The sequence below is a fragment of the Hypomesus nipponensis genome, chromosome 23 (assembly GCF_054491055.1).
Source record: "Hypomesus nipponensis isolate SF chromosome 23, ASM5449105v1, whole genome shotgun sequence".
Lineage (NCBI taxonomy): Eukaryota > Metazoa > Chordata > Actinopteri > Osmeriformes > Osmeridae > Hypomesus > Hypomesus nipponensis.
Genome location: NC_140383.1, coordinates 22730542 through 22756876, shown reverse-complemented (window position 1 = coordinate 22756876; position 26335 = coordinate 22730542). Strand labels below are relative to the sequence as shown.

At 50.7% G+C, this 26335-nt stretch overlaps 2 protein-coding genes across 9 annotated transcripts; one reads left to right on the top strand and one right to left on the bottom strand.

Moving 5' to 3' along the window:
- Positions 1–338: 338 nt before the first annotated feature.
- On the bottom strand, positions 339–21200 carry adam23b (ADAM metallopeptidase domain 23b). Of its 2 annotated transcripts, XM_084689015.1 has the most exons (26): positions 20941–21200; positions 19831–20048; positions 19224–19300; positions 14327–14390; positions 12940–13022; positions 12447–12510; positions 11914–11986; positions 11476–11543; positions 11141–11206; positions 10621–10689; positions 9901–10067; positions 9488–9572; positions 9089–9176; positions 8699–8750; positions 8205–8304; positions 8055–8126; positions 7564–7650; positions 7311–7391; positions 7166–7216; positions 6993–7056; positions 6534–6639; positions 6295–6414; positions 5872–6040; positions 5530–5638; positions 2540–2630; positions 339–609 (listed from the first exon to the last, which is right to left on the bottom strand). In XM_084689015.1, exons 1-26 carry the CDS (start codon positions 21014–21016, stop codon positions 564–566), a joined length of 2346 nt encoding a protein of 781 aa, XP_084545141.1. In that variant the 5' UTR covers positions 21017–21200; the 3' UTR covers positions 339–563. The 2 variants fall into 2 exon arrangements, with proteins under 2 accessions (XP_084545141.1, XP_084545142.1); XM_084689016.1 differs by lacking the exon at positions 2540–2630.
- A 2210-nt stretch (positions 21201–23410) lies between these two features.
- cmklr2 (chemerin chemokine-like receptor 2) lies at positions 23411–26006 on the top strand. Of its 7 annotated transcripts, XR_014741623.1 has the most exons (5): positions 23411–23686; positions 24085–24184; positions 24327–24974; positions 25232–25371; positions 25479–26006. XR_014741623.1 is itself a non-coding variant. In XM_084689028.1 (4 exons), exons 3-4 carry the CDS (start codon positions 24348–24350, stop codon positions 25301–25303), a joined length of 699 nt encoding a protein of 232 aa, XP_084545154.1. In that variant the 5' UTR covers positions 23411–23686; positions 24085–24184; positions 24327–24347; the 3' UTR covers positions 25304–26006. The 7 variants fall into 7 exon arrangements, 6 of the variants coding, with proteins under 6 accessions (XP_084545154.1, XP_084545153.1, XP_084545152.1 ...); XM_084689028.1 differs by having other exon boundaries at positions 25232–26006; XM_084689027.1 differs by having other exon boundaries at positions 23412–23686; positions 24327–25371.
- Positions 26007–26335: the final 329 nt, after the last annotated feature.

Genomic DNA, 26335 nt, shown 5'->3' with positions numbered 1-26335 from the left:
GAGGCTAATCTCCTCATCTGGATGAGTGAGTGTTTGCGTACGTTTTTGTTGTTGTTGTGTGTTTTGTCATTATTTACTTTTTTTGTGTGTTTTTTTTGTCTTTGTTGCTGTGTAATCATAGCTTTCGTAGCCATGCAGAGACCTGTTGCGAGGGCACTTCATGCCAGGGCCAGCGAGTAGCACTGTGCAGGTAATCATGCCAGGTGAGAGAGTGACGTGGGATCCGCCTGAACGCCTGTACTCTGCCAGTACGGAGGGAAAAGGAGCACCTTCACCCTACGGATCAGGGTGGAGTCGATGGGTGGGGTGGGTGGGGATGGGGGGAGGGGGGGGCGGGGGTAGTGAAGGCGGGGGGTCGAAGAGGCTGCAGTTCTACGATGGAAATTTGTTAAATTGTCCACTATGTTGTTTTTCTTCAAGTAATCTAATGCCAAAGGTCAGCAGTAGTAAGTACAGTCCAGCTATCAAGTGGCCAACTAAGAAAGCGCTGGAAGATGTCCCTGGTGCACGCCATGGTGCACGCCACGATGCACGCCAATGTGCACGCCACCTCTCCTTCCCCGTTAGATGGCACTGGCATTGGGGTCGTAGCGGCGCTTCTTCACATTTCTTGGCGTTTCGGGGGGGAGGGGGAGGGAGAGACAAGACAAGAGTCAGGTTCTGATACGTGGATGTGGGCAGGACAATCACACTGCACATTGGAATAGCAGCTCCACTCTTCTCTCTGGGTGGGGTTCACGGTGGGGTGGAAGACTCACTGTGAACCCGGCCCACAGACGCCCACGGCCGCTTCCAGTCAACGAGGCCACATTTGGTGATGTGTAACGGCTAAGAAACGCTTAGCTTTTGTTTTTTTTTGCTTGCGTTTACAGTACGCCGGATGGCTGTGAGAAGAAGTAGTGCTAGACCATGTGACAGTTCAGACACGAGGACAAGGAGATGCCACATGTTTCAGTACCATCTCTGACAGGAAAACATGAGGTCCACTCAAAACATTACCATCCAGGAAGAAAGAACAAAACGCACTCTATAAAGGGGGGAAAGAGGAGACAACCACAACATCTACCACAACGACAACAGCATCAACACGGACGACGAAAACACGACAACAGGAGTTTGGCATAACCTCCCCGTACTGCGGCTTGTTGTGGGGGCTTCTAGCGCTCTGTCATGCATCTGTTCCAATAGTAGGCCAGTCGAGGTGGCACTATTGCTGGGCGTGGGTCATGCAGTGCAATGCGTCGTGTCTGTACCAGGTTGGTGAAGCAGGCAGCAAATGGCAGCTGGTGTGGGGCGTTTCCGGGCGAGTCCTGCTCTGCTCTAGGGCGGAGCCCGGTCGTCCAGGTGGGTGTGGCCAGCCATGGCACAAAGGCTGCGGCCCAACAATACGGTCCCTGGCTTCTCCCTCACCTCTCCTCTTATACTCTCACCCTCGAACAGTACCGGATTGAGGAAAAAGATCATGGTAGCCATAAGAGTACGGTAGCCAGGAGAAGGTCTTCCTGGGTTGGGCTCAGCCTTTGTGCAATGAACTGACCTCCTCCAAGTCAACCATGTCGACATGCAGAAATCATTTTGTTTTGTTTTGTTTTGTTCTGGGTGTGAGAAACATGATGCTTTGCTAACTGGCATGCTTTGGTAGCTGTCGAGTTCAACTTTTGACTTGTTCATTCCCTTTTGTAGAGCTAAGTTCAGTAACACCCCTGTGGCTCAAGACAGCAGGCTTATCTGTGAGTGATGAATCTAAAAATACAATTGTTCTTGTTATATAGCTAAGCATACTGACTATGGATATCGGGGGGGGGGGGGGAACTGTTCCAGTAAAAAAAAATCTAAACTCTATAAAGTTCTCGAACATTTATTCTGTTACTCAGCAGGATATTTCAGTAAAAGGTAACATTGTCTGTCTGTCATCTGACCCCTGACCTCTGTCTTCTAAGTGCCTGTGTTGAACATGCACGTCAAGCTTGGAGCTGTGCTCGTCCAATCAGTTTGAGGTTCTGCCACAGATGCACAGATGTGACCTCCATGAAGGACGAGTATTGCCCCTCCTCCCCTCCCCTCCCCTCCTCTCCTCCTCCCCTCCTCCCCTCCCCTCCCCTCCTCTCCTCCTCCCCTCCTCTCCTCCACCCCTCCCCCACACACCACGGCCCCATCCTCCTTGTATTCAACACTCCCTCCAGCCTACACATTATCCCCCCCCCCATCCCCCCTCCCAAAAAAAGAAAACGTAATTAACTTGATAAAAAATAACACCCCCCCCCCCCCCAAAAAAAATAAAATAAAAATAAAGACACTCTCAGGAGCGCATGCCGGCTGAACTCGGCGCTGTGGGCTCCCGTTGCATGTCGGGCGCGTGCATGCCGCGACTGGGCCGTGTGACACGCGTCTGACGAGGCGTCTCATGCCGGGGCGAGTCCCCCCTCCAACCCCCCCCCCCCCCTCGCTCTGCTTTCTGCGGCAGGACCTCAAACCCCCGGTGTCTAGAAGCAGCAGGGATGCTAGTCACGGCAGAAGAGGCATGCGCTGTGTTGCTTACTTAAATCCCCATCCAGTCCCCCCCAACACTATGGCAGCCACTAGGATGGCTCCGGCGATGGAGCCTATTATTAGATTGGTGGCACTAGGACCTGCGAAGGGTTATGGAGGGGGGGAAAAAAAGACATGAGTGGCTAACCTGCTTTACGTACGCTACACATGGATGAGCTCACACAGAAAGAACAAGGACACAGGAGAAGACTGGTTTAACTGGCTCGGTTGTGTTTTGGAAGATAGGGGGCGTGTGGTGGATGTGGACGCTTGGAAGGTGATGACTCTGTGTGGGAGGAAGGTCGAGCGTCTGTATGTGGAGGAGAGGGGTTCTCCGAGAGCGACAGAGATACTGTCTCCCCAAGGTGGGAAGGAGCTACGTGTTTGTTGAGGTACTCCCCGGGCAAACATGCTGGTTGGAACGTAACATAAACACTCTCAGGAGCTCACAGACCTTGAACTCTTTAATCTGTCATCCTAATGACATGAAGGCAGGGGCTGACTAGGGATGGGTATGCACTAGGATGTGAACAGTAGAAGGTGACCACACAGCACTCTTTGCGAGTCCCAGTAACCCACACAGCCCAACACTGACCCTCACCAGGCCCGGTCACTAGATGACCACTTCCTGGACTGGACTCTCTATGCCCCACATGCCCCAGAAAGGAGAGGACCACAGGAGCACATGACAGGAAGTAGGAGCAGGAAGGAGGGGCCGAAAAGGGAGGAGGAAGAGGGGCACCACATGACAGGAAGTAGGAGCAGGAAGGAGGGGTAGACAAGGGAGGAGGAAGAGGGGCACCACATGACAGGAAGTAGGAGCAGGAAGGAGGGGTAGACAAGGGAGGAAGAAGAGGATGGAGGGAGAAGGGAGACCGATCATCACGGTAAATGGCGAGGGGGACGGGGACGGGGGGACGACAAGGGCAGGAGGGGTGGAGGGGGGAGAGGGGGGGGGGGAATCCACCGATCAATCACATTGACACTGAGAACATCCAATCACATGACATTGATATGGTCACCACCGACACGAGAAACACAAAGCCACCGGGACGCACACGCGGGCTCAAGCCGGCTCACGAGACCGCCCGCACACGGAGCCACCACGATGGAAGGGAGAGAGAGAACTGTGAAAGGGTTAAAAGGTGCTTACTCTATTCCCCACCCTGTGCCTCCAAAAATCACCCCCAGGGCCAGAAAGGTCCCTGCTAGCGCCCCTATCAGCCTGTTAGTGGCCACGCTCGCTGCGCAGAGGGAAAAGGGAGCGTTAATTCCACCTGGTCACCAGACACACACCTCCTCCGGCGCTCCAAACCCCGAAGAGTCACCGTGACCGCAGTGATGCCGTTTCCCGGACAACGGCCCATCCCCACCCCCACCCCGGGAATTCCCTCTTTTCTGTTGGCGTCCTGCCAATACCGACAGTCATGGCTTTGTATACAGTATGAGTCACATGGTGTGGTTGATAGTGGTTGTGTTCCATGGTACATGCTGTTTATATTTACAGTTTAAACCTTTTGTGTCTCTCTCTGTAGCTGCTATGAACTTTCTCTATTCACTTGAAAAGGTTTGAATGTTTGCGTGCCATCTTGCCAAGGACAATTTGAACTCCCTGGTGTCTAACCGTCTCTTCCAGACGACTGGCACCTGCTTGGACTCTGCAGGGTCACTCTGTCCATGGGAGCAGAGGCTGTGGGGAATGAGAATGCTGAGGGGAGGCTAACGTCAATGAATGCCAACACTAGCGATCTAGACTCCATCAGGGTGTGGGTAGGGGGGCCGGGGGGGCTGCCCCAGGGAATCCCACCAGGAAAGACAGCCGTCATTACGTCCCTCTGATCAGCAACTCGGTGGGGTTACGCACTTCCTCCAGCCACATGGGCTCTGCTGTCTGGGGGTGAGATGCTCTGCTCTGATTGGGTGAGGGTGCTGAGGTGTGCTCTGCTCTGATTGGGTGAGGGTGCTGAGGTGTGCTCTGCTCTGATTGGGTGAGGGTGCTGAGGTATGTTCTGCTCTGATTGGGTGAGGGTGTTGAGGTGTGCTCTGCTCTGATTGGGTGAGGGTGCTGAGGTATGCTCTGCTCTGATTGGGTGAGGGTGCTGAGGTGTGCTCTGCTCTGCTCTGATTGGGTGAGGGTGCTGAGGTATGCTCTGCTCTGATTGGGTGAGGGTGCTGAGGTGTGCTCTGCTCTGATTGGGTGAGGGTGCTGAGGTATGCTCTGCTCTGATTGGGTGAGGGTGCTGAGGTATGCTCTGCTCTGATTGGGTGAGGGTGCTGAGGTGTGCTTTGTTCTGATTGGGTAAGGGTGCTGAGGTGTGCTCTGCTCTGATTGGGTGAGGGTGCTGAGGTATGCTCTGCTCTGATTGGGTGAGGATGCTGAGGTGTGCTTTGTTCTGATTGGGTGAGGGTGCTGAGGTGTGCTCTGAGACCCAGAGGCACCACATGAGCAGGGGCGGGAGGGGGGGCTCTCTTCTAAGGATGTTTTCTAGAACCATCCACCCCTCTAAACAAGACAGCTGACACACACACACACACAGAGATGACAAATCTGAAGTACTCATCAAGTACCGTCACAATTTCTACTATATCTCTACTTAGAATACTTCTTAAATTGTAATGTAAACAAGTTCATGAATATGTGTGTGTCTTTCTTGCTAACTTTTTGCATTTATCTTAACTAGGAGTTACACAGTTTAATGTAAATGCTTTCTATTTGTAAATCATTGCCCTGGCATTGGTAAACAAATCACATGAAAATAACTAGCTGTGATATTTGAGATTTTGATTTGTCATCAATTTCCATTGACTACGGTGTACTCGGTTGTTTTCATAGTATTATGATCCAAAGAAATAACTCGTTAAAGGTGCTTCTATACCTTACCTAGATTATGAGTGCTGCCCCGAAGTCACATGAATGAGATATATTTCATCAGCATTGAATCTGTCTCCAGAAGGACACTTTCTGATCTCCAGTCAGTTGTTACGTCGGCTCTACCTTACCTGTTTTCACCTCAGGGAGGATATCAGGCTCCTTGGGGGGGTCGGGCATGCTGCAGTCCGTCCCTGCCCAGGTGGTATCACAGGTGCACGTCCCCTCGTTGTTGCACACCTGCCCACGCACCACAGAGAGGGGAAGTGAGGTCACAGAATCGACGAGTTGCCGAGCACAACCCCCCCCCCCCCCTACGCCCGCCCCCACGCCGATCGGCTGAAACGTCCACGTGGCGCGTATGAGCCGTCCCGTGTTTTACATTTAGTCATTTAGCAGACGCTCTTATCCAGAGCGTTTTGCGGAAGGTTCTAGAACTGTAGAAGGTTCCAGAACCCCCCCGGAGGACTCACCCCGTGGCCCGAGCACACCTGTCCGTTAGGCCCGCTGGGACAGGTGCTCATGTTGAGGGACTGGATGGGCAGACACTTGTGGTCAAGGCACATCATGGACGGCCCACAGGGCGTTCCGTCCTCCACGTAGCCCAGGTCGGTGTCGTCGTCCAGCAGGACGTGGCCCCCGCTGGAAGGGGAGGGGGGAGCAGAGGGAGGGGGGCACAGGGTGGGGGGGGGGGGTGGCGACAGAGATGCAGGATCAGCGTACGAGAGTGTCAGGGAAGGAGTGAGGGAAAGAAAGAACGAAAGAGAGAGAGAGAGAGAGAGAGAGAGAGAGAGAGAAAGAGAGAGAAAGGAGACCCAGTGTGACTGGGTGGGTCGGCTGGCGTGGCCGTGAGTCGTCTGGGACTGAGAGGAGGTGACGGAGGTCATGTGACCGACCTGCAGTCCACCAGGCGGCCCTGGTGGTTGAAGGAGGTGGGCGTGATCTCTCCCTTCATCATCCCGATCCGGGGGTTACGGCCGGTGTTGCTACACAGCAGGTACCCACAGAATACGTCACTGAAAGGAGACAGACAGACAGACAGACAGGCAGACAGGTTCAGGGGTGAAAGCGTTGTGGCGTCGTTTTGTATTGTGTGTAGTCCACACAAACACATGATGTCCACTGATGAACTCACTGCTTGCTGCACTGGAGCCACTTGTCTCCATCCTTTCCACAGTTGCCCTTCTCAGTCCCCTCCGTGTTCAGCTTCTCATAGCAGAACTTCTCTGACCCTCCAGCCTCTGCAAAGGAGCGGAGAGGGAGGGAGAGAGGGAGAGAGGGAGAGAGGGAGGGAGGGAGAGAGGGAGGGAGGGAGAGAGGGAGAGGGAGGGAGAGAGGGAGAGAGGGAGAGAGGGAGAGAGGGAGAGAGGGAGGGAGGGAGAGAGGGAGAGAGGGAGAGAAGGAGAGAGGGAGAGAGGGAGAGAGGGAGAGAGGGAGAGAAGGAGAGAGGGAGGGAGGAAAAGAGAATTATGTCGAATATCTAGAGTGCTGACTGTTCAGGTCCAAGGTCTAGCTGTGTGCTCACAGCTACTGAGGGTGAGCTACGCTACGCTAGGCTAGGCTAGGCTAGGCTAGGCTAGGCTATCACACTCACTTGGTCCCCAGATGTACTTGCACTGGTTCTCTCTGGTCTTGCACTCTCCACTGTAGCAGCGGCCCTGACAGAGAAGACATTTACTCTCCCTCTGCCCACGCGTGACAGCAACACTCCAAATTAAATCATCATCGGAGCATACCTCCAAATGTGGAATTTTCAGGGCTGCTTACCTGGGTGAGATGGCAGAGGTAGCCATCTTGCTTATGGAGATTGGGAGGGCACTGAAAAGAATGACATGTTTGGGACGTTTATTTTGTGGCTCTGAGGCGAGGGAAGAGAACGATTGGGGCGAGAGACATTGTGTGGAGCACAGACCTGCCCCGAGTCTCCAGAGCACGTTTCTGAGATGTCACAGTCATTCACAGCGTAGCGGCAACTGTATCCTCGCGGGTAGAACTGGTGGGAGGAGAGAGAGAGAAAGAAAAAAAAAGAGTTTGAGGTGTGAAAATTGTTGCGAAAAAAAAAAAATGCTCTGGAAGAATCCTGCAGATGGTGTGGGCGGCAAAGCCCTGAGGAAAGAAACCAAACTGGCATGAGGGCGGCGTGGTTTCCTGTTCCTGCTTCTTACCAGACACGTGTTGTTGCAGCACGGCCCATCACTGCAGTGGGCCCCATTGGCCAGGGAACACTTCTTACAGCAGTCCTTGTAGCACTCCTGAAAGAACACACACACACACAAACAAACACACACACACACACACACACACAGCATGAGAGAACCAGGGGATTAAGCACTAAGACAACAGGACTGAGAAATGCGGTGGATAATTCCCTACAGGAACGACTTGAGTTGGAAGCGTCACATTTATTCGCCCTTTGGAACAACTGCAGGTGCAGGTATGTTGGAATTCCTGGTTCAGCTCCTCTCTGTGCTGTATGTCTTCCTCCCTCTCTCTCTCTCTCTCTCTCTCTCTCTCTCTCTCTCTCTCTCTCTCTCTCTCTCTCTCTCTCTCTCTCTCTCTCTCTCTCTCCCCCCCGCCTTCCTATCCACCTTGAACTCGATCCAAACCAAGCTTCAAAATGCCCCCAAAACAAACAAACAGGCATGCTTCTCCTCACCGCCCTGGCGCCGCAGTCGCACTCCTCTCCCACCTCCACGTATCCGTTCCCGCAGTCGGTCGGCTCAAACAGCTGGAAAACGAGCGAGCGTTAGAGGTGCTCCCCAGGGACCGACCGTGACCAGAGCGGACCGGCGGTGCGGCGACTCACCTTGGTGGGCCTGTTGAAGAGGCAGGACCCTCCGCCCTTCAGCAGGAATTCCTTGTAGTCCGAGAGGCTGCACTTGGAGAACTTCCGAGGGTGCTGGATTCTGGAGGAGGAGGAGAGAACGCGTGTTGAACCGACCTGACAGGCCCATGCAGCCCTGTAAGAGGCTCTCTTTCTGAAACGAGAAACTCGGAAAACATCAGGAAGCCTCAGCAGGGCTTCGTTCCCATGCCGACGGCGGCTCTGACAGAGCCAGCGGGGCCAGGTTAGGCCTGTGGTGGTCTGATACGCCCTGTCATTCCACACAAGGTCTCCTGCATCCAATCACAGCACAGGGCTGACAGCGGTAGGAGGAGCTACATGTCAATCATCAGTGTGCCCTCCTCCCTACCCTCTCCTTACAGCATGAAGAGCTGAGTCTGCCCTGTGTGTCTGTGGAGAGGGAGTGTGTGTGACTGCGTGCGTGCGTGTGTGTGTGTCTCGTATCCGCACGTTACCCTGTGTCCTCCATGATGCAGCCGACCCACGACTCGGAGCAGCCGCACACCTCTGTGAGCGAGCGAGAGAGAGAGAGAGAGAGAGAGAAAGAGAGAGAGAGAGAGAGAGAGAGAGCGAGAGCGAGAGCGAGAGCGAGAGCGAGAGAGAGAGCGAGAGCGAGAGAGAGAGAGAGAGAGAGAGAGAGAGAGAGAGAGAGAGAGAGAGAGAGAGAGAGAGAGAGAGAGAGAGAAAAGACGAGGGAATGACCCATCTCGCAGATGACACCAACAGGAAAAATAAGTAAAAAAACGAATCCCTTCCAAACAGCTGAAACAAACTCCTAAGCCCAGCTCCGTGATCTCCAGAACCAGCTGGTCATTGTGAGCTGCAGGGTCAGACCCTCCACCTACTTCTCTTGGCGGCCTGGTCCCACTGGATGCCCAGGTTCTGGGCCAGGCTCTGGGACAGCGAGGCAGCCATGGACCAGGTGCTGCCATACTGCAGGACACAGAACAGCTATTAGCGAGCCCCAGGCAGCCCAGCGCGGGGGGGGACGGACGGACAGACAGACAGACAGACGGCAGACAGACAGACAGACAGACAGACAGACAGACAGACAGACGGCAGGCAGATAGATAGACAGACGGCAGACAGACAGACAGATGGCAGACAGACAGACGGCAGGCAGACAGACAGACAGACAGACGGCAGACAGACAGACGGCAGACAGACAGACAGACGGCAGACAGAGAGACAGACAGACAGACAGACGGCAGACAGACAGACAGACGGCAGGCAGCGCAGCTCACCTCGTTGACCCCGACGCCGCGGGTAAGGGAGCACATGCCTCCGAAGTACGCCGCGCCGCTCCTGCGGTAGTGGAAGGTCACGTTGCTGTGGACACACACACGCGTGTCCAGTCAATGACACACAGGAACGTACGCCCGCCAACACACACCCACACAGTCGCCAACCCGTGCGGTCACAAGCAACACGCACACACACACACACAAACGTGCAATCAGCCCTAAGCGATCCCTGACCTCGACAAGTGACGGACAACATAAACCCCCAACGGTAATCCCGAGCACAGCAAATGCTGACACCTCTCCCCTTCCATCTCCCCCAACCCCCCTCCGGATCCAGTGATCCCCTGATCGGCCTAAGTACTTGATGTGGTTAGGCCGGGGTGGGTCTCCAGGGGGTCGGAGAGAGCACTTACGTGAAGAGGTGCACAGTGTCCGCGTGCTGCTTGATGCTCTGCTGGCGGTACTTGGAGAAGTCACGCAGCATCTCCAGCGGCTTGACGCTGACGGGAATCCGATCCCTGTCGGTCCAGATCTCCACGGCGACGAGGACCACGCGCGTGTGCAGCTGCTCCTTGAAGATCTGGTGTGGGGGGGGCGGGGGGCGAGAGGGAGGGAGGGAGGGAGAGAGAGAGAGAGAGAGAGAGAGAGAGAGAGAGAGAGAGAGAGAGAGAGAGAGAGAGAGAGAGAGAGAGAGAGAGACAGAGAGAGAGAGAGAGAGAGAGAGAGAGAGAGAGAGAGAGAGAGAGAGAGAGAGAGAGAGAGAGAGAGAGAGAGAGAAAGAGGGGGGGGACAAATAGGGGAAAGAAAAAGGAGTTAGCGTCTAAACTGTCTGAGGACAGATCGGGGGGGGGGGACAGGGACACCGCACACTGGGAGCAGGGGTGGGGAGGGGACAAGGGGAATGTTAATCCACCCGACAGACCCACAGAGCAAACAGCAGCAGAAACAGCCCAGCTCTGGGACACAGGAACACATATACAAGAGGACACAGGGGCAGGCTGTGGTCTACTGTGGTCTCATAGTTTGCACTGGATGGTGTGATTGAATGAATAGAGGCTGTGAGCGACTGTGCCCGGTCATTTTCACACGTCTGCGGTGGACTATAACCACACGGGACACTGAGGGCTACTTACAGCATCCACGAGATTAACCACCGACTTCGCAAAATTCCTGGTGTGCTGTTTGGTCTTGTATCGCTTATGCTGCAGCAAAACAAAGAAATATACAGACAGACAGACAGTGTATTATTACAGTGTCCTCTCAATCAAGTATATACACTTGGCGACTTCTTGATCTGTAATCAAATGCTTTAGCACTGAGCTATACCCAATCTTTGCCTTCAAAGAGCTTGAAAAAGAATCGAAATACATTTGGACCATCTGCGATATGAGGGAACTGTCAAATACGCCAAAGATCCAACTCGATCTTTCTGTGATGTGTTGAACATGCGTGCAGCATTCAGCGGTGCTGCTTCCTCTTGTGGGCGTTGTTGACTAAACAACGGATGAACAGAGAAGCCAAAAGAGAGTTGTGGACTTGTTTGTGATTCAAGTTGTGCAATGTGGCTTACGGACACGCGAGTCCGTCCGTCCTGTAAGAGAAAACATCTGCCCACATGCCTGTTGTTGACAGTTTGACTGCTCGGGCACGTACCATGCTGTGGTCACTGACGATCATTATCTCCAAATACTTCATCTCCTCGAAAACATTCCGAGGCATCTGAAAAGACAGCACATTCATTCATTCTCATAGCAATCACCGGGAGTTGGAGTGAGAAGGGGAAAAAACCTGTGTTTTGCTTATGGGTGGGGGTGTGAGTCACGGTAAATACTTTGGTACGGCGGGTGAACTTGTGAACGGACAGGGAATCCTAGGAGGACTTGTGTTGGAAAACAGCAGTTATTTCAGGGAGCTAGTGCGCGCCAGTGCTATGGAACGCCAGGAGGCGGAGTGTGTTATTTATCAGAGCGGTGAGGTCATGGACTTACAGCTCGCTTTTTCCTGCGCTTCAGCCAGGACATGTCGTCCAGTTCGGAGAGTAGCTGCTCCTCGTCCTCTGTGGAAAGACAAAGGGACACGCAGGAACCGCTTAGAACCGCTTTCAAACACCCGAACCATGGAACGACTGCGGCTACACCAGACGGTGTCTTTGTTTGCCCAAGGGAACCACTTCGAACGGGAACCTGCGACTGCTATAGGAGCGCAGCTCTGTTCTGTAAAGTGTAGAGTTGACACCAGCGCAGGACTGCTTACAGCTGGAGTTTATAGCATGGAAAGCAGACCCCAGTTGCCGGGTTAGGGTGTGGCTGTATTTGCAGGCTTGGCTGTGGTCCCAGGCCCAGAGGTCAACATCCGTAACAGAGACTTGTGTGTAAAAAGGTCATATAGAATGGCAGAAAGAACAAAAGCACAACATAAATCCTCACCTAGCTCTTCCGAGTCGTCGTCCGATTGCGGGGAGGGGGTCCTGCGCAGGGTGTGGGGCCTGGCGGAGCTATCCTGTGGGGGGGAGGGGGGGGGGAAACGGCATGACTGTGGCAGAGAGACGGGTCGTGTTACACTAGAAAATGTGTCATCGTGAGGCAGAGGCTTTGGCGGTAAGTGCACCTCACCCAGCTCACAAGTGAGACGTGACAGTGACAGAAACACTCGAAAACACATTCAGACAGTGTGGCTTTGTGTTTGTTCTATCGCCCTTCTTGGCACCGGAAGAGCGCATGCGGTGGATATCCTCTCGTTGGAGAAGCAGGGGGAAGAGGATGAACGATACAGAGGAAGTCTTGCCAGACAAACAGGAAATGGACGGACATGGTGCACGCTCGGGGTAACAATAAGAGCGATGAGGAGCTGGACCGCTGCGATGCTGCAACCTAAGTAGGCCCTGGTGCATTACTCTGAAGGGTAGGCCCGGCTCTAATGGTATGAACGTGGCAAAAGGTTTTGTCGAGTAAGAACTTACGATGGAATGAGTCTGTTGTTCAGGCTCAATTAGATACACGTAGGCTCCGTCATCAAACATTCCGCTGTCGGCGCAGAGAGAGAGAGAGAAAGAGCGAGAGAGAGAGAGCAAGAGAGAGAGAGAGAGAGAGAGAGAGTAAGAGAGAGAGAGGCAGAGAAGAGAGAGAGAGCAAGAGAGGGAGAGCAAGAGAGAGAGAGAGAAAGAGAGAGTAAGAGATAGAGGGGCAGAGAGAGAGAGAGAGAGGCAGAGAGAGAGAGAGAGAGTAAGAGAGCGAGAGGCAGAGAGAGAGCGAGAAAGAGAGAGAGAGGCAGAGAGAGAAAGAGTGAGGCAGAGAGAGGGAGAGCAAGAGAGAAAGGCAGCGAGGAGGGAAGGGAGACAGAAGCCAGTCAATACACAGTCAATAGAGGCTGTGGATAGACAGAGCCCACAGGAACGTATACGTCAGATATCCCAGCGAAGGCCCGGTGTGTTCCGTTCGGCCCCGGTGACTTACTGCAGTCCGTTGCAGGTAGACAAGGCGACGCGGGACTCCTCTTTGCCTCTCACCTGGCCGTGGTAATAACAGTGCTCGCCTCCCTAAGGGGAAACACACAGGATTTAAACACACACACACACACAGGATTTAAACACACACACACACAGGATTTAAAAACCCTCACCAAGCCACAATACACACACACACACCCCCACAGCGACATTACATTGCACTGCACACTGAATTTCTTTATTTCTTTATTTCGCTATATCTTTCATAACTGTCTTCTGTGTGCTTATGTAACGGGGTACCGTTTGGCTCTGCTCTGCGCGCTACCACTGGACTTGTGTAACAGTCGCCGTACCATTTTTAGGGTTGATTTTGTAGCTATCGGTTTAGCTGTCATTGGAAGCCTGGTTGACCACAGGGAGCTGTGTGGCTCGCAGGCTTCCGGCTAATTCCAATGCTTCTCCCCTCCAAGTCGAGGGTGAGGAGAGGATAGGTTCCCTCCAGCCGTCTCACGCTGCATTGCCACTGCAGAGAGCCGGCTCTCCCCTGTCACGTGACCCAGGCTCTGGGAAGAGCAGGCAGCAGGAGAGCCTCGCTGAGTCAGCGCGCCCAGCCCCGCGCCCAGACTGATTCAGCAGCAGCAGCAGTGGCAGCCAGCACTCACATCTCTAACCCCTTTTTTCTCCCTCGCTCGCTCTCTCTCTCTCTCTCTCTCTCTCTCTCTCTTTCTCTCATTTTATCTCACTCTCTCTCTCTCTCACTCTCTGTCTCTCTGTTTCTCTTTCTCTTTCTCCCCCCTTTCCATCTCTCTCTCTCTCCCTCCTTTCTCTCTCTCTCCCTCCTTTCCATCTCTCTCTCTCTCCCTCCTTTCCTCTCTCTACTCCCACTCTGCTCATTCTGTCTATTTTCTCTTCCTCCCCCCCCCCCCCCCCCTCCCCTCCCCCTCCCAGTTCAAGATGAGCGCGATGATCTAAATGGATCGGCTAAAACGCAACATATACTGACGATGATAAATCTGACGGCATTACAGATTGGGCTCAGCCCAGTCAGCTGGCTCACGTCATGCCACGCGATGTGCGTAACATTCGAAAAACACATTGGAGCCGGTGTGCTACATAAGTTGACGTTGTCTGAAATCGGCGTGGTGGTCTGGTGTTCCACCGCCCAGAAGGACCAGGTGGTCTGGTGTTCCACCGCCCAGAAGGACCAGGTGGTCTGCTCCATGTTGTTCTATCAACACGTTCCTAATCACACCCGGGCAGCAGAGCAGAACAATCCAATCCACCATGTACCAGCTGGCCTTTCCACTGGGAGACAATTAGCCTGCAGCCGGAACCAGACCGAGGGAGAGAGACAGCCAGCCGCCACTTGGAGTCCAGACCGGAGGGCGCTTTACCTTGGACAGCACCGGTGTCCCCTTCTCATAGTAGATCTCCACATAGTCTGACGACAACAAGTCACTGCAAGGCAGAAAAACGAGAGCTGGTTAGTGGGATGTGTGTGTTTCTCACGGTTAGGATGACGCACGGCGTGGAGCCTGCCTAGCCAGTGGCTGTCTGGACCAGGGCTGTGACTCAGGCCTCCTCGTGTGGGGATCGCTTGACAACATGGGTCAGAGGCCTCGGGGGCCACGTCCTGTTCAACGGTTTAAAGAACAACAACCCTGAGGTATGTGTACTTGGAGAGCCAGCAGCCAGACGCCCACAGCAACTTAAAAGTTCAAGAGAAATAGTTTAATGAGTCGCGAAGGGATGTTTCCTGACAAGCAAATACATGCCTCAGCCCACACTGTATAATATAGAGGTTGAAACAGTCAGCACTTGTGGCTGGCCCCACGATAGGATATCAAACCAACACCCAACAAAAAAAACTGCCAACATGAGTATTCAAATGTTAACTAGCTGCTGCCAACTCTCTGCTACAATTTGAAGATTCTCTCAAACAAGAGCCTCTCAATACACCCATTTGATCTCGTCTCTATCAGATCAAGGCCTTCTATAATTAGTCTGGGGTAGACAAAGGTTAGACAGAGTCCACACCAGTGAGGCTGGTGTCTCCTTTTTCAATATGGTGTCAGCTTAGGCTGGCTTTGGGGTCTCGACTTCACCTTGAACACCGCCCGCCCTCCCTCCCTCACTCCGTGCCGCACGTCTGACTCAGCGAACCTCACCACCACATACACTCAATCCGCTCGCCGACGGCCGCCTCCGAGATACTGCCATTTCTGCCACAACTGCGCTTTTCCCGGGCTAACCTTGGAGATGTCGTTCAAAACCCTCTCTTATCCCCGGGCCCCGCCCCCTCTTTTGTTGCAATAAAGGGGAAAAAAGAGGAGGAACTTATCTGGTGGAAACCCGGACAGGGTGACATTTTTGAGCGGCGCTCAGCATGTGAGCAGGAAGTGGCTCTCGGCTGGGGAGGAGGGAGGAGGGAGGGAGGAAGGAGGAGGGAGGAGGGAGGAGAGAGGAGGGAGGAGGGAGGAGGGAGGGGGGAGGAGGGAGGAGGGAGGAGGGAGGAGAGAGGAGGGAGGAGGGAGGAGGGAGGAGGGAGGAGGGAGGAGGGAGGAGGGAGGAGGGAGGAGGGAAGGAGAGAAGAGGGAGGAGGGAGGAGGGAGGAGGGAGGAGGGAGGAGGGCAGGAGAGAGGAGGGAGGAGGGAGGAGGGAGGAGGGAGGAGGGAGGAGGGAGGAGGGAGGAGGGAGGAGGGAGGAGGGAGGAGGGAGGAGGGCAGGAGCACCAGTGCAGTCTCTGGGAGAGATGCCTGGGTGAGTGGCTATTTATAGCCTGACGGATGAGGCAGGGAGAGGAGAGTGCGCCACAGCACGGTAAGTGTGTGTGCTGGTGTGTGATAAAGAGAGGGAAGAGAGTACTGTAACTGTGTGTGTGTGTGTGAGGGGAGAGTGCAGCACTGCAGAGAGGACAGGGCTGAAGCAGTGGAACGTGAGCGTGGAGAAGTGTGGAGCGAGGAAGCAGGCAAGCCGCCACGTGTGTGTGTGTGTGAGAGTGTGTGTGTACGGGAGCACGGAGGGGGAAAATCCAACCTCAGACAGGTCTCTGAGTCCACAGAAGACTTGAGTGCCACAATGCAGCGTTAGAAGAGGAGAGAGGGGAGAGAGGGAGAGAAGGAGAGAGGGAGAGAGAGAGAGGGAGAGAGAGGAGAGAAGGAGAGAGGGAGAGAGAGGAGAGAGGGGAGAGAAGGAGAGAAGGAGAGAGGGAGAGAAGGAGAGAGGGAGAGAAGGAGAGAGGGAGAGAGGGAGAGGGAGAGAAGAGACCAGAAACTGCAGGAAATTCTTGGCCTTGGCGCCAGACCAAACCAAGCCTCCCCCCCCCCCACCCTCCCCCCCCCACTACCCCCAAACCCCCCCCCCCCATCCGTGATGCCGTCCCTGCTGTTCCCCCGTCTGGCTCTGGCACATGATAGAATCAGCGTTGCCGCTAAGTGAACGCCGCTGCTGCTCTGGCTCCAGATGAAACGCCGAGTGGAGACAGACAGACAGCGCTGAGCGGAGACAGACAGACAGCGCTGAGCGGAGACAGACAGACAGCGCTGAGCAGAGACAGACAGACAGACAGACAGCGCTGAGCAGAGACAGACAGACAGTTAGACAGACAGCGCTGAGCAGAGACAGACAGACAGCGCTGAGCAGAGACAGACAGACAGACAGGCAGCGCTGAGCAGAGACAGACAGACAGACAGACAGACGGACAGACAGCGCTGAGTGGAGACAGACAGACAGACAGCGCTGAGTGGAGACAGACAGACAGTGCTGCGGGCCAAAGACAACCTCCAAGGACAGCCTCCTTCAGTGAGCAGCAACACACACCCACACACACACCACAAAGACTCCACACGATAGAAAGAGCTGATGAGTACACCCAGCTGTCTTTAGATTGGGGGGCGGAGCCTAATCCCATGTGATGACATCATGAGACGCTCACAGCGAGGAACAGTAAACTCGTGGATTTAGCTGAGCGTGTGTTCTGTCGGTTCTAACGCTCCCAGGTGCGGCTAACAAAGCAGTAGGACTTGCTCCCATTGGCAGGTTGCAGACCTATCTAAATTTAGCCTCAGCCTTGTCGCAGCTACAACAGTGAGCAGAATTCAAGCTACCCAGAAGCCACTCCGACACCAATGCACCTAACGCAGCAAGCTGGTTTCCGTGCCTCGTAAACAACAGCATGATGTAAGGTCACCTTAAGGTCTTTATCTATCTAGTTATCTAATGGGGGCATAATGGGTGGAGCCATGTAATGAAGGTGCTGTGCATGGAGGCTGTGTGAGAGCTAGCTGTTGGAGGACATGAACTAGTTAACTCTCCAGGTCAGAGATCGGGCACTGACCTGACAGTCACATGTAGTGTGTGTGTGTGTGTGTGTGTGTTCCCTGCATGTGTGGTCCCAGGTGCAGTGTTCTATTCTCCGAGCAGCACATCCTCTTGATTACATTACCATGAACTACAAAGATCTCTACACCCACTGGAAAGGCATAAATCAAGGCATTACTGGGCAGGTTTCCTCAGTCTACTGACTGTGAGCCCACTTAAAGCCCCTGGCCTTTACAACCACAGCCCTGGGGGTTCAGCTGGGGGTTCTGCATGTCTGGTCGCCTTCTATGCCTCCGCATCGCATGACAACCAAACCATGAGACCCGGTCCACTGCTACCAGGACGCCCTGGTACATTTAGTCGTTTAGCAAACACTCTTATCCAGAGCGACTTACAGTAAGTACAGGGACATTCCCCCCGAGGCAAGTAGGGTGAAGTGCCTTGCCCAAGGACACATCGTCATTTGGCACGGCCGGGAATCGATCTGGCAACCTTCTGATTACTAGCCCAATTCCCTAACCGCTCAGCCATCTGACTCCCCTGGTACATCAGAACCTCTCACGCACACACCGAGCATCGCAGTACATCTCAACAGTGCCTCCCTTTCCACAAAATGACAAGGCAGTTCCTCAAACTGGGATTCTGGTGCTGGTCTGGTAATCTACTGGCCGTCAGCTCTTAAAGGCTGAGAGGGTGGGGGGGGCGCTGTCGGAGGGGCTGATCAATGCCTCTGTGCTGTGGGCAGCTGGAGGTCATGGTGGTGGTGGTGGTGGAGGTCATGGCTGACCAGGAGGCTGCGATGGGCCAGTGGATCCAGAGGAGCGCTTCAGGGTCCGTGCCAGTGACACCGTTATCCAGGTGAGATGTGGCGTTAATCACGGGGCTGACCTGTAATCCCCCTTCCTTCACGGGGGGAGCAGAGTCACTCAGACGAGCTGGGGGAATCACGAGTGCTGTCACTGGTGATTTCAAAATGAGCCGGCGTAGCGCTCGCTCAGTGTCTCTGGGCTATAGCAGAAGGGGCCCATTGTTGGGGACGTGACCTTGACGAGCGTGAGAAATGTTGCCAGAGTCTGGATACGGACACATCAACAATCTCTAAAAGGAAAATGAACCAAGGCTGGTGGATAAAAGTCAAAGCACGTGCACACGTGATGTCGTGCAAAAGGTTTGCTACTATGACGATGAACTCTGTAACTCGCCTTGATATAGGATGGGATAGAATAACCAAAACACTTAGGATTTTTTCAATGTTATCGCTTTTATCCAATTTGACATACAAAGACTGCAAATGGAAAGCAAAAAAAAAACATTTCCAAGGTTCTAAAGGTGGTGAGGTTATTTCAGGGGTCAAAGTCAAGGAACAATCTGTGTTTACTAGGCATTGCAATGAAAATTCATCAGAAGTACCCAAAACAGTTTTAAGGTCAGTTGCAGATGTAATACAAGTATAGACAAGTTTTTTTGCAGAGTAAATGCTGGTGCATGTTGCAATGTATCTGTTAGTGGACAACACTTTACGTTACGGTAATATTAACTGTACATGTAACTACATTGCGATAAAAATAAAGTACATAGGATTCGCTTTGTAATTAAATTATATAGGTTATTACAAATGTGTAAGAAGCCATAGTATAGGAGAGGGGTGAGGGGTGAGTGTATGTTGTAAAGGGGCGGTCGTACGTTGTGTTCCAAAAACAAGATCAATGTTAACATCCGCTTACTCCTGGAGAGACGAACCTCTCTCATACCATATTTTACTTGTGTAACAACTTGCACCACTAAACCATAATAAAGTCTAACTAAATCGCAGTTCCTGCGTAACTACAACGTTGTTGCTAAGCTATTACGTCGTTCCATGGTAGTTAATGTAACCTGAATGTAAAGTGTTGCCGTCATGTGTTTGAGCTATCAACACACCAAATGTCCTGCTATAGGACAATAAAGATTTGAACTTGAGTGGGAACTTACTTGTTTAACGTAAGGTCCAGTACAAATCTGGAGCCAAAGGCCTCTAGTTGAAAACTGGCTTGAGCAAGGTGGACCGACTGCAGGAGAGACACAAGGTTGAAAGCACAGGTCAAAGTTCAAGGGGAGCTTGGGGGGGAGTGATAACATAGATTGATGTCGGCTGTCATGACGACTCGGGTTGCTGGCAGGGCTTCACCACTCTGCCTTCTGAGAATCAGGAAGTAGGATGTGAAGCACCCCCCCTCGTGGGACAGGATAGGGGGGGGGGGGGGGCGGACAGGCGAGGGGAGGTAGGAGGGGCAAGAGGAGATGGGGGAGGGAGGGAGGTAGGAGGGGGAAGGTAGGAGGGGAGGGGGGGAAGTAAGAGGAAAGGGGAAGAAGAAAGAGGGAGGAGGGAGGAGTGCGGAAGGAGGTGGGAGGGGGGATACGATAGCTTCATCGATGTCCCACCTCAGCCAGCGACCGCCGACGTACCGCACCTCCTACCAGTACAGGTGTATTCTACAGCATAGCAGCAATAGTCGAGTCTACTCCCAGAGGGCGGTTCACATCACACAGCAGGAGCCCAGCAGTACAGCAGTCTGTCCCCCTCCCCTCTCTGTCTCACCTGGGCGTCGGGGACCTGGTTCCTCGTCCGTGTGTCCAGGTCGTGATAGGTGCTCTCCGAGTCCTCGTTCAGGTAGTAGATGAGCCGCGAGGGGTAGGTGATGACTCGCTCTGCTGCATGGCCACTCGCGTTGCCTGGGGCCGATGCTGCAGTCGCCTCCAGTTCCAGCAGCGATGCCTCTGCTTCCCTCTTAGCCTCACTCTCCACTCCTTGGGAAACTGCAGAAGGAGAGATCCAACCACACGGGCATGGCAGTCGGCACAGGCTTCCACACCGGCGGGGGAGATTGCTGCGTCCGCTGACATCTAATCTCACGTCTCGAAGGTGAACCTCTCATCTGGGGTTTTGCATTTATTTCGTTCTATAAGGGCTCCGGTTCGTTGCACCTGGGTGTACGTTGTAGTGTTTTCTGTATTGATGTCATCAACCTTAGGCTGTAAGCTATGACATTCAGGTTTCAAGGTCTACTCCCCCCAAAAAATACCAAAGGAATTTGACTATGAACAGGGAAATGACACAATGTCAAAATGTCAAAAATGACATATGCATGTCTAGTTTCAATGTTAATCCTAACAAAGAAAACAAATATATATATATTTATTCATAATTTCAATATGGCAGACTAAGTCTGCTGCATTTTTGCTGTTCAACCAAAAACACTGCACCATGCAAACATACAAAGTATGCTACTAGTTGATTAGATCATTTGTATGTTTTACAATGCTGTCAAATGATAGACTATGCCCTAGGCAAGACAATTCATCAATAATTTGAACTTCAAGAACTAAAGTAAGCTTAAAGAATCGGATCAAGAGATGGGTACTGCTTGCGTGCATTTACCGACACTATACAAGACAATTGTTTGATAAATGCTTGTTTGTAACCTGGACGAAGACGCAGAGGTTCTGTCTGCCCCATCTCAGTATCACTTTAAGGACTCAGCATATAAAATCTCCTACGGACACATACATTCTTTTCCATTTGAAACAATAAAAAACAATAATGCCAGATATCGACCTAATCTGGTAATACGCACAAGAAACGAGTGAAGCTGTTAGATGTAAATTATACGGTTAAGAAGAAATGTGATATGGAATATGGAGTACATACCGAATGACGCTGTGGAGGGATGAAGCCAGGTCGCAAGGATGCTCACGAGCACATTTGCCAGAAATATCAAATGCATGATTCATATTTGATGTTTGAAATATATTTGTATCAACACATCAACGCAGTGAATAGCTTGCGGTCCATTATTGCGTGGTAGATGCCCTTAATGGAAAATCCTTCATGTATCCAGTCAGTGGGTGAGTACTCTGCAGTAACGGGCGGGTCGGCGAATGGTAGGCGGTGGCCAGATTCTCAAAATCAGCGAACAGACTCCTCCTTGACGTGCACAAAGATGTCCTCCCTTTATAGTGGAGCTCGCGCTCAGCAATGCGCGTTCCCGAGCATAAAACACAAGCAGGTGATTGCATAAAACATCATGCACGCGTGTTTAAAACCACAGCCCAAAGACACACTCAGCATTTCCTTCACAGAAAGCGTAAAGGGTAACGTACAATCCTGAATGAATATAATGTAGTACCAGCTGGCATACTAATGCATGTGATGCAATTTCGTTTCTGTGTCCTAGGAATGCAAAACAATGAGGCCTACATGACATGATGATTTCATGTGTCATTTGTTTGAACTATGAAATAGTTCAGAAACTGAAATAACACATTTTGACATTGGTTATGTGCTAAGACAGATGGTTTCACAACAGTACAGCTCTTGAATAATTCATAATAAATATGAAATAGTGTCTGCAATGAATTATCCCCCTGTCTGGGTCATCTTGACTGCCTTCGACATTAAGGTAAAACATAAAAAATGGGAGAAAATGTTTTCACAATCAATCCAATGTAACAGGTGGCATGGTAGGATAGGGACAGGGTTACAACATGTTTTTGCGTTGTTTGGGAGTGGACAATGTCAGTACCTGTTTAGCAGCCTGCAAACAAAAGCTGTTGAACGTCCTCGTTCCAGTAAATCCGCTTCCAGACAGAGCCTCCTCAGGAAAGGATGTTTGGCGTGACCTTTCAACACCGCCTGGCACCGCTGACACACCCGCCGTAATGCTTTAAGTTCACGCACGCACACACGCACGGACACACACATACACAGTCTTTATGCATTATCTCACAGTACCCCTCTCAGGGCAGAATGGGCCCCAGAGAAAGCAGTTCAGTGTGGGTTGGTAAGCAGATATGACATGAAGATGTGGCTTTGATCTGATCAAGGAGTCACAGGGGAGTTGGTTTTTGCATGAATGACCAGCAGTCAATAGTGTTTTCAACTTTGTAAGGCTGGGTGTCACCCTGTCCCCACCTCTCATATGCTAACATCTAAGTCGCGGTTCTAGACACATTTTACTGGGGGGGCCAAGGGGGGGCCAGTGTTTAATCAGTGGGGCACATTAAAAACAAACAAATGATATTTAAACATTAAATACTTTAGTTTTGCTTTACATTAAAATCATACAAACGGCTCTGGCTCTACCTCTTCCAGCTCTTCAGCTCTTTCAATACCTTGATATGTTTCTCTAACTTTTGTATTTACTGGGGCAAAAAAGCCTGTAATGTACCTTCCTCATTTCATGATGACTACTAGAAGAAGTAACCCTTGAGGGTTTAGGTTGGTTGAGGGGCAGTTCTATGGGCGTATGTGAAGCCCTCTGTGACATGCTTGCGTGTAAAAAGGGCTATACAAATAAATTTGATTTGATTTGATTTAGAAGAAGAAAAACAAATGTTTTTTTTTTAACTTTTTTTTCAGTCAGCTCAAGGGGGCCACAGGGGGGGCCAGGGATATTTTTACAGGGGCCCTGGCCCCTGTAGGCCCCCGTGTAGAACCGCCCCTGTCTGGAGTTGCTGGACGGAGTCTCTTCTTGATGGGTCTCACAGTTGATCAGTAAGGGTCAAGATATGGTCTGATTGGTTGTTCTACAGGTAATAGTTGGGTATAAAAGAGATCGTTCTTTCGATTCTTCATCTCCTCATCTCCTTCCTCGCCTCTCAGTCTTTCTCTCTCCGATTTACAATAATCATGGAGTAGGTATAAGATTTAGAGCCTTAATTTCTTCTCAGCATATTTGGTTAATGTTACACTTCTCAGTATGCCCCTCTTCATTTAAACCTAGGGGAATAGTTTTGGTTGTTTGACCAATATTAAACCTCCTACAACTTTTGACTTAATCAGTGATCTAAAATCACAGTGGCCTTAACTGTGCTAAAAATCTATAAGGCTTCATTCAGATCGATGCTGACTGAAAGTTATTAGATCAATAGCACATTTTTACCGTTATCTTTTGTGATGGGGTAAGGGAGAATGTGTTGTAATTGTCTCCGTCTTGAATTTGTGTGCTTTTAATAGCCTAAGGGTTAAAGTGATCCTCAATATAAACCATCTGGTGTTGACCTGGAATGAAGTTTTGCTTTTTGATTGCAATCCTACTCCTCTCCAGTTTTTCCAAATTTCTGACCTTAAGCGTCAGTGGACACGCCTACGTCTCAGATGTACACAACAGAAGCCTATATATGCTGCTGCCGAATAGCTTGTGGATGGAATGGGGAGAAGATGGCTTTAGGAAACTACATAAACTAAAAACTAGTTAAGAGATTTATTAAACTACATAGCTTCATCAAGAATGGCAAGTTATGGAACGCGAGCGGAACGAATGAAAATGACACGTATTTGACTTTTAGGAACGTTTCTGCTTTTTTGGAAGTTCTGGGTCTATTTGGAACAACTCTAGACTGAATTATATCCTATTTAAAAAGGATTGGCCGATCTTGGCTGAAACCAGCGAGAGGTATGTAGAGGCATAATGACTAGCCTATATCAACTTCTGGTGCCATTGGTCAGAACATCAAGTTTTATGTTTTGTTCGAAGACATCGAAAATACAAGATTACTTACAACTATATTGCTGAAAAAAAAAGAAAAAAAAAAGAGTATATTCCAGCTATAAAAACTTTTCATAATACATTTCTAAGCCTGTAAGTTCAGTCAAACTTTGTAAAGTATGTTTCTATAAAGCAATGAGTCGGCCATAAAATAATAAAAACGGTAGTTTTTTTAAATCATTGTATGTGGCTGCAGTGTACACCATTCACAAGGTAATAATGCGATGAATAAACAGAGAAGAACAAAGGTCTCATCGCAGACCCGATTGAGGGAAAAGTCTCTGTTTATTCTCTCACATCCTTAGGAAGCCCTCTGTTCATTCTGCTGACAGAACGGACGACTCTCACTTCCTAGGTCACGTTTGCCAAGCTGCATTATCAGGAACAAGAAGAACAAAAACATTGGTGAGTTCATCCTGTTTGATAACAATGAAAACATAGACAATCCTTGGAATGCGTAAATGATATTGAAACGATATTCATATCAATAAATAACGCCCAAAGGTAATGCAAAGTTTATAAAACCGTTTTTTTTTCTCTCTCTTAGACGTTCAACAACAATACAACAATGAATTACTCGGAGGACTTTGGAAACTACAGCTATGAAGATTACATGGAGTACGGGGATTTGGAAGACATAAAAGGGGACTATGCTCAAACGGAACCAACACACGTTATCTCTGTGGTCATATATAGTATTTCCTTTGCCCTGGGTCTAATCGGAAATGGAATTGTCATTTGGGTGACAGCATTTAAAAGCAAGCGGACAGTGAACAGCGTCTGGTTGCTTAACCTCGCTGTAGCCGATTTTGTGTTTGTGCTGTTTTTACCCTTCTCCATAGACTACGTGCTTCGAGACTTCCACTGGTCGTTTGGCCTGGCTATGTGTAAGATCAACTCCTTTGTGTCTGTGATGAACATGTACGCCAGTGTCCTCTTCCTCACCGTCCTCAGCATAGACAGGTACGTCTCCCTGGTCCACCTGAGCTGGTGCCAGAAATGGCGCTCGGTGTGGCGGGCCTGCTGGGTGTGCGCGGGGGTGTGGGCTTCAGCCGTCGTCCTCAGCCTCCCCACCCTCATATTCCGTGACACCTTCCAGTTACACAACAAGGTGGTGTGTTTCAACAACTTCCATGTCCACGACGGTCGCGCGGCAGCTTTGCGGCACATGACCATGGTGGCCGTCCGTACCACGGTAGGGTTCCTGCTACCCTTTGGTGCCATCACCGTGACCGGCATTCTCCTGGCAATCAAAGTGAATCAGTCTGAAGATTCCGTCCGCCTGTCGAGTTTCTCCAAAACAGTGTCTGCAGTCATTCTAGCTTTCTTTCTGTGCTGGGTCCCCTTCCATGCATTCAGTTTAATGGAGATTTCCATCCATTCGTCGTTCTACTTGCACAATATGCTGAAAACAGGTTTCCCCCTTGTCACTAGCTTGGCTTTTTTCAACAGCTGTGTCAACCCTCTTCTCTACATGCTTCTGGGCAAGAAGGTTCGCCACCTCCTGAAGCGCTCGTGCCTTGACATCACCAAGAATTCACTACGAGAACTCAGTCAGTCCATCTCAGCAACTGAGTCTGTGTCTTTGGCAGGTGAGAATCCACCAGAGGAACCCACGGAATTGTCTGTCCTGTGATTGCAGTTCTTTCATTTTATGAGTTACCTTGCATAGCTATAAGCTCTGCTTATTTTCCTCCAGGTGTAAGTGATTGATCATTACATTCCCATCCTCATGTGACTCCATATTGGATTTCTTTTTTAGTGTGAAAGGATTTGTTTCTAGTTGTTTCATTTCCAGGTAGACTCATTATTCTGAAGACTAACTTTCAACTGAAAAATTCACTTTAGTGGAAACCCTGAGTGTTATAGATTATGTTAGTCTTAGTATTACTAGTAGTATGTGATACATTTGCATTGAAAAAAAAAAAAAAACAGCCCACAGCACAGCTCCTATACGAGTTATTAAAAGCAGATTTAGTATTAAGAAATATTCATCCTAGTTGTTTTTTGTAGGATGAAATGCTTTTGTAATGATACACTCCAATATATTTGAAAAAGTAGATATTTTATCCTAGTTTACGCAACCTTTACTTGAAGGGTTCATGCAATGTATCTTTGTGTCATATTGTTAAGTATTGTTTAGTTACGTATTTGTTGATTCTAATATATTTGAAGCAAAATAATATCAATAAATCTACTGTTTAATATATGTTGTGTTTAGACTTTATTCCATGTGTTACTTTCTGTTTATTGCTAATCTCCTATCAGGAGTGGTGGTTAGTCTCAAGGGAACAAACACAATCTTGCACATTGTAAATTCGCCAAGGTCAGAGAATACAGCCAGCATAAGGACTGTAAACACTAATTTGTTGAAGCTGAGATATTTCGCCCCGTACCAAGATCTAAGTTTTCCTTGGCTGTCTTCCTGATTTTGTGTAGGCTCAGTTTTTTTTTTAAAGGGAATGCAGATGTTTCCTTTTATCTCCCTCTCTCTGGCAAGTGGCAACCATCCTTGGATATTGATCTCATATGGTCTCATATTGTCTACATCTGGAG

Coding starts and splice junctions, on each gene's coding strand:
- adam23b (XM_084689015.1), bottom strand. CDS start 21,016: ATGCATTTGATATTTCTGGCAAATGTGCTCGTGAGCATCCTTGCGACC. Junction 11,544..11,913: donor CGACGACTCGGAAGAGCTAG/GTGAGGATTTAT, acceptor GTCTTTCCACAG/AGGACGAGGAGCAGCTACTC. Junction 10,068..10,620: donor TGGTTAATCTCGTGGATGCT/GTAAGTAGCCCT, acceptor CCCCCACACCAG/ATCTTCAAGGAGCAGCTGCA.
- cmklr2 (XM_084689026.1), top strand. CDS start 24,348: ATGAATTACTCGGAGGACTTTGGAAACTACAGCTATGAAGATTACATG.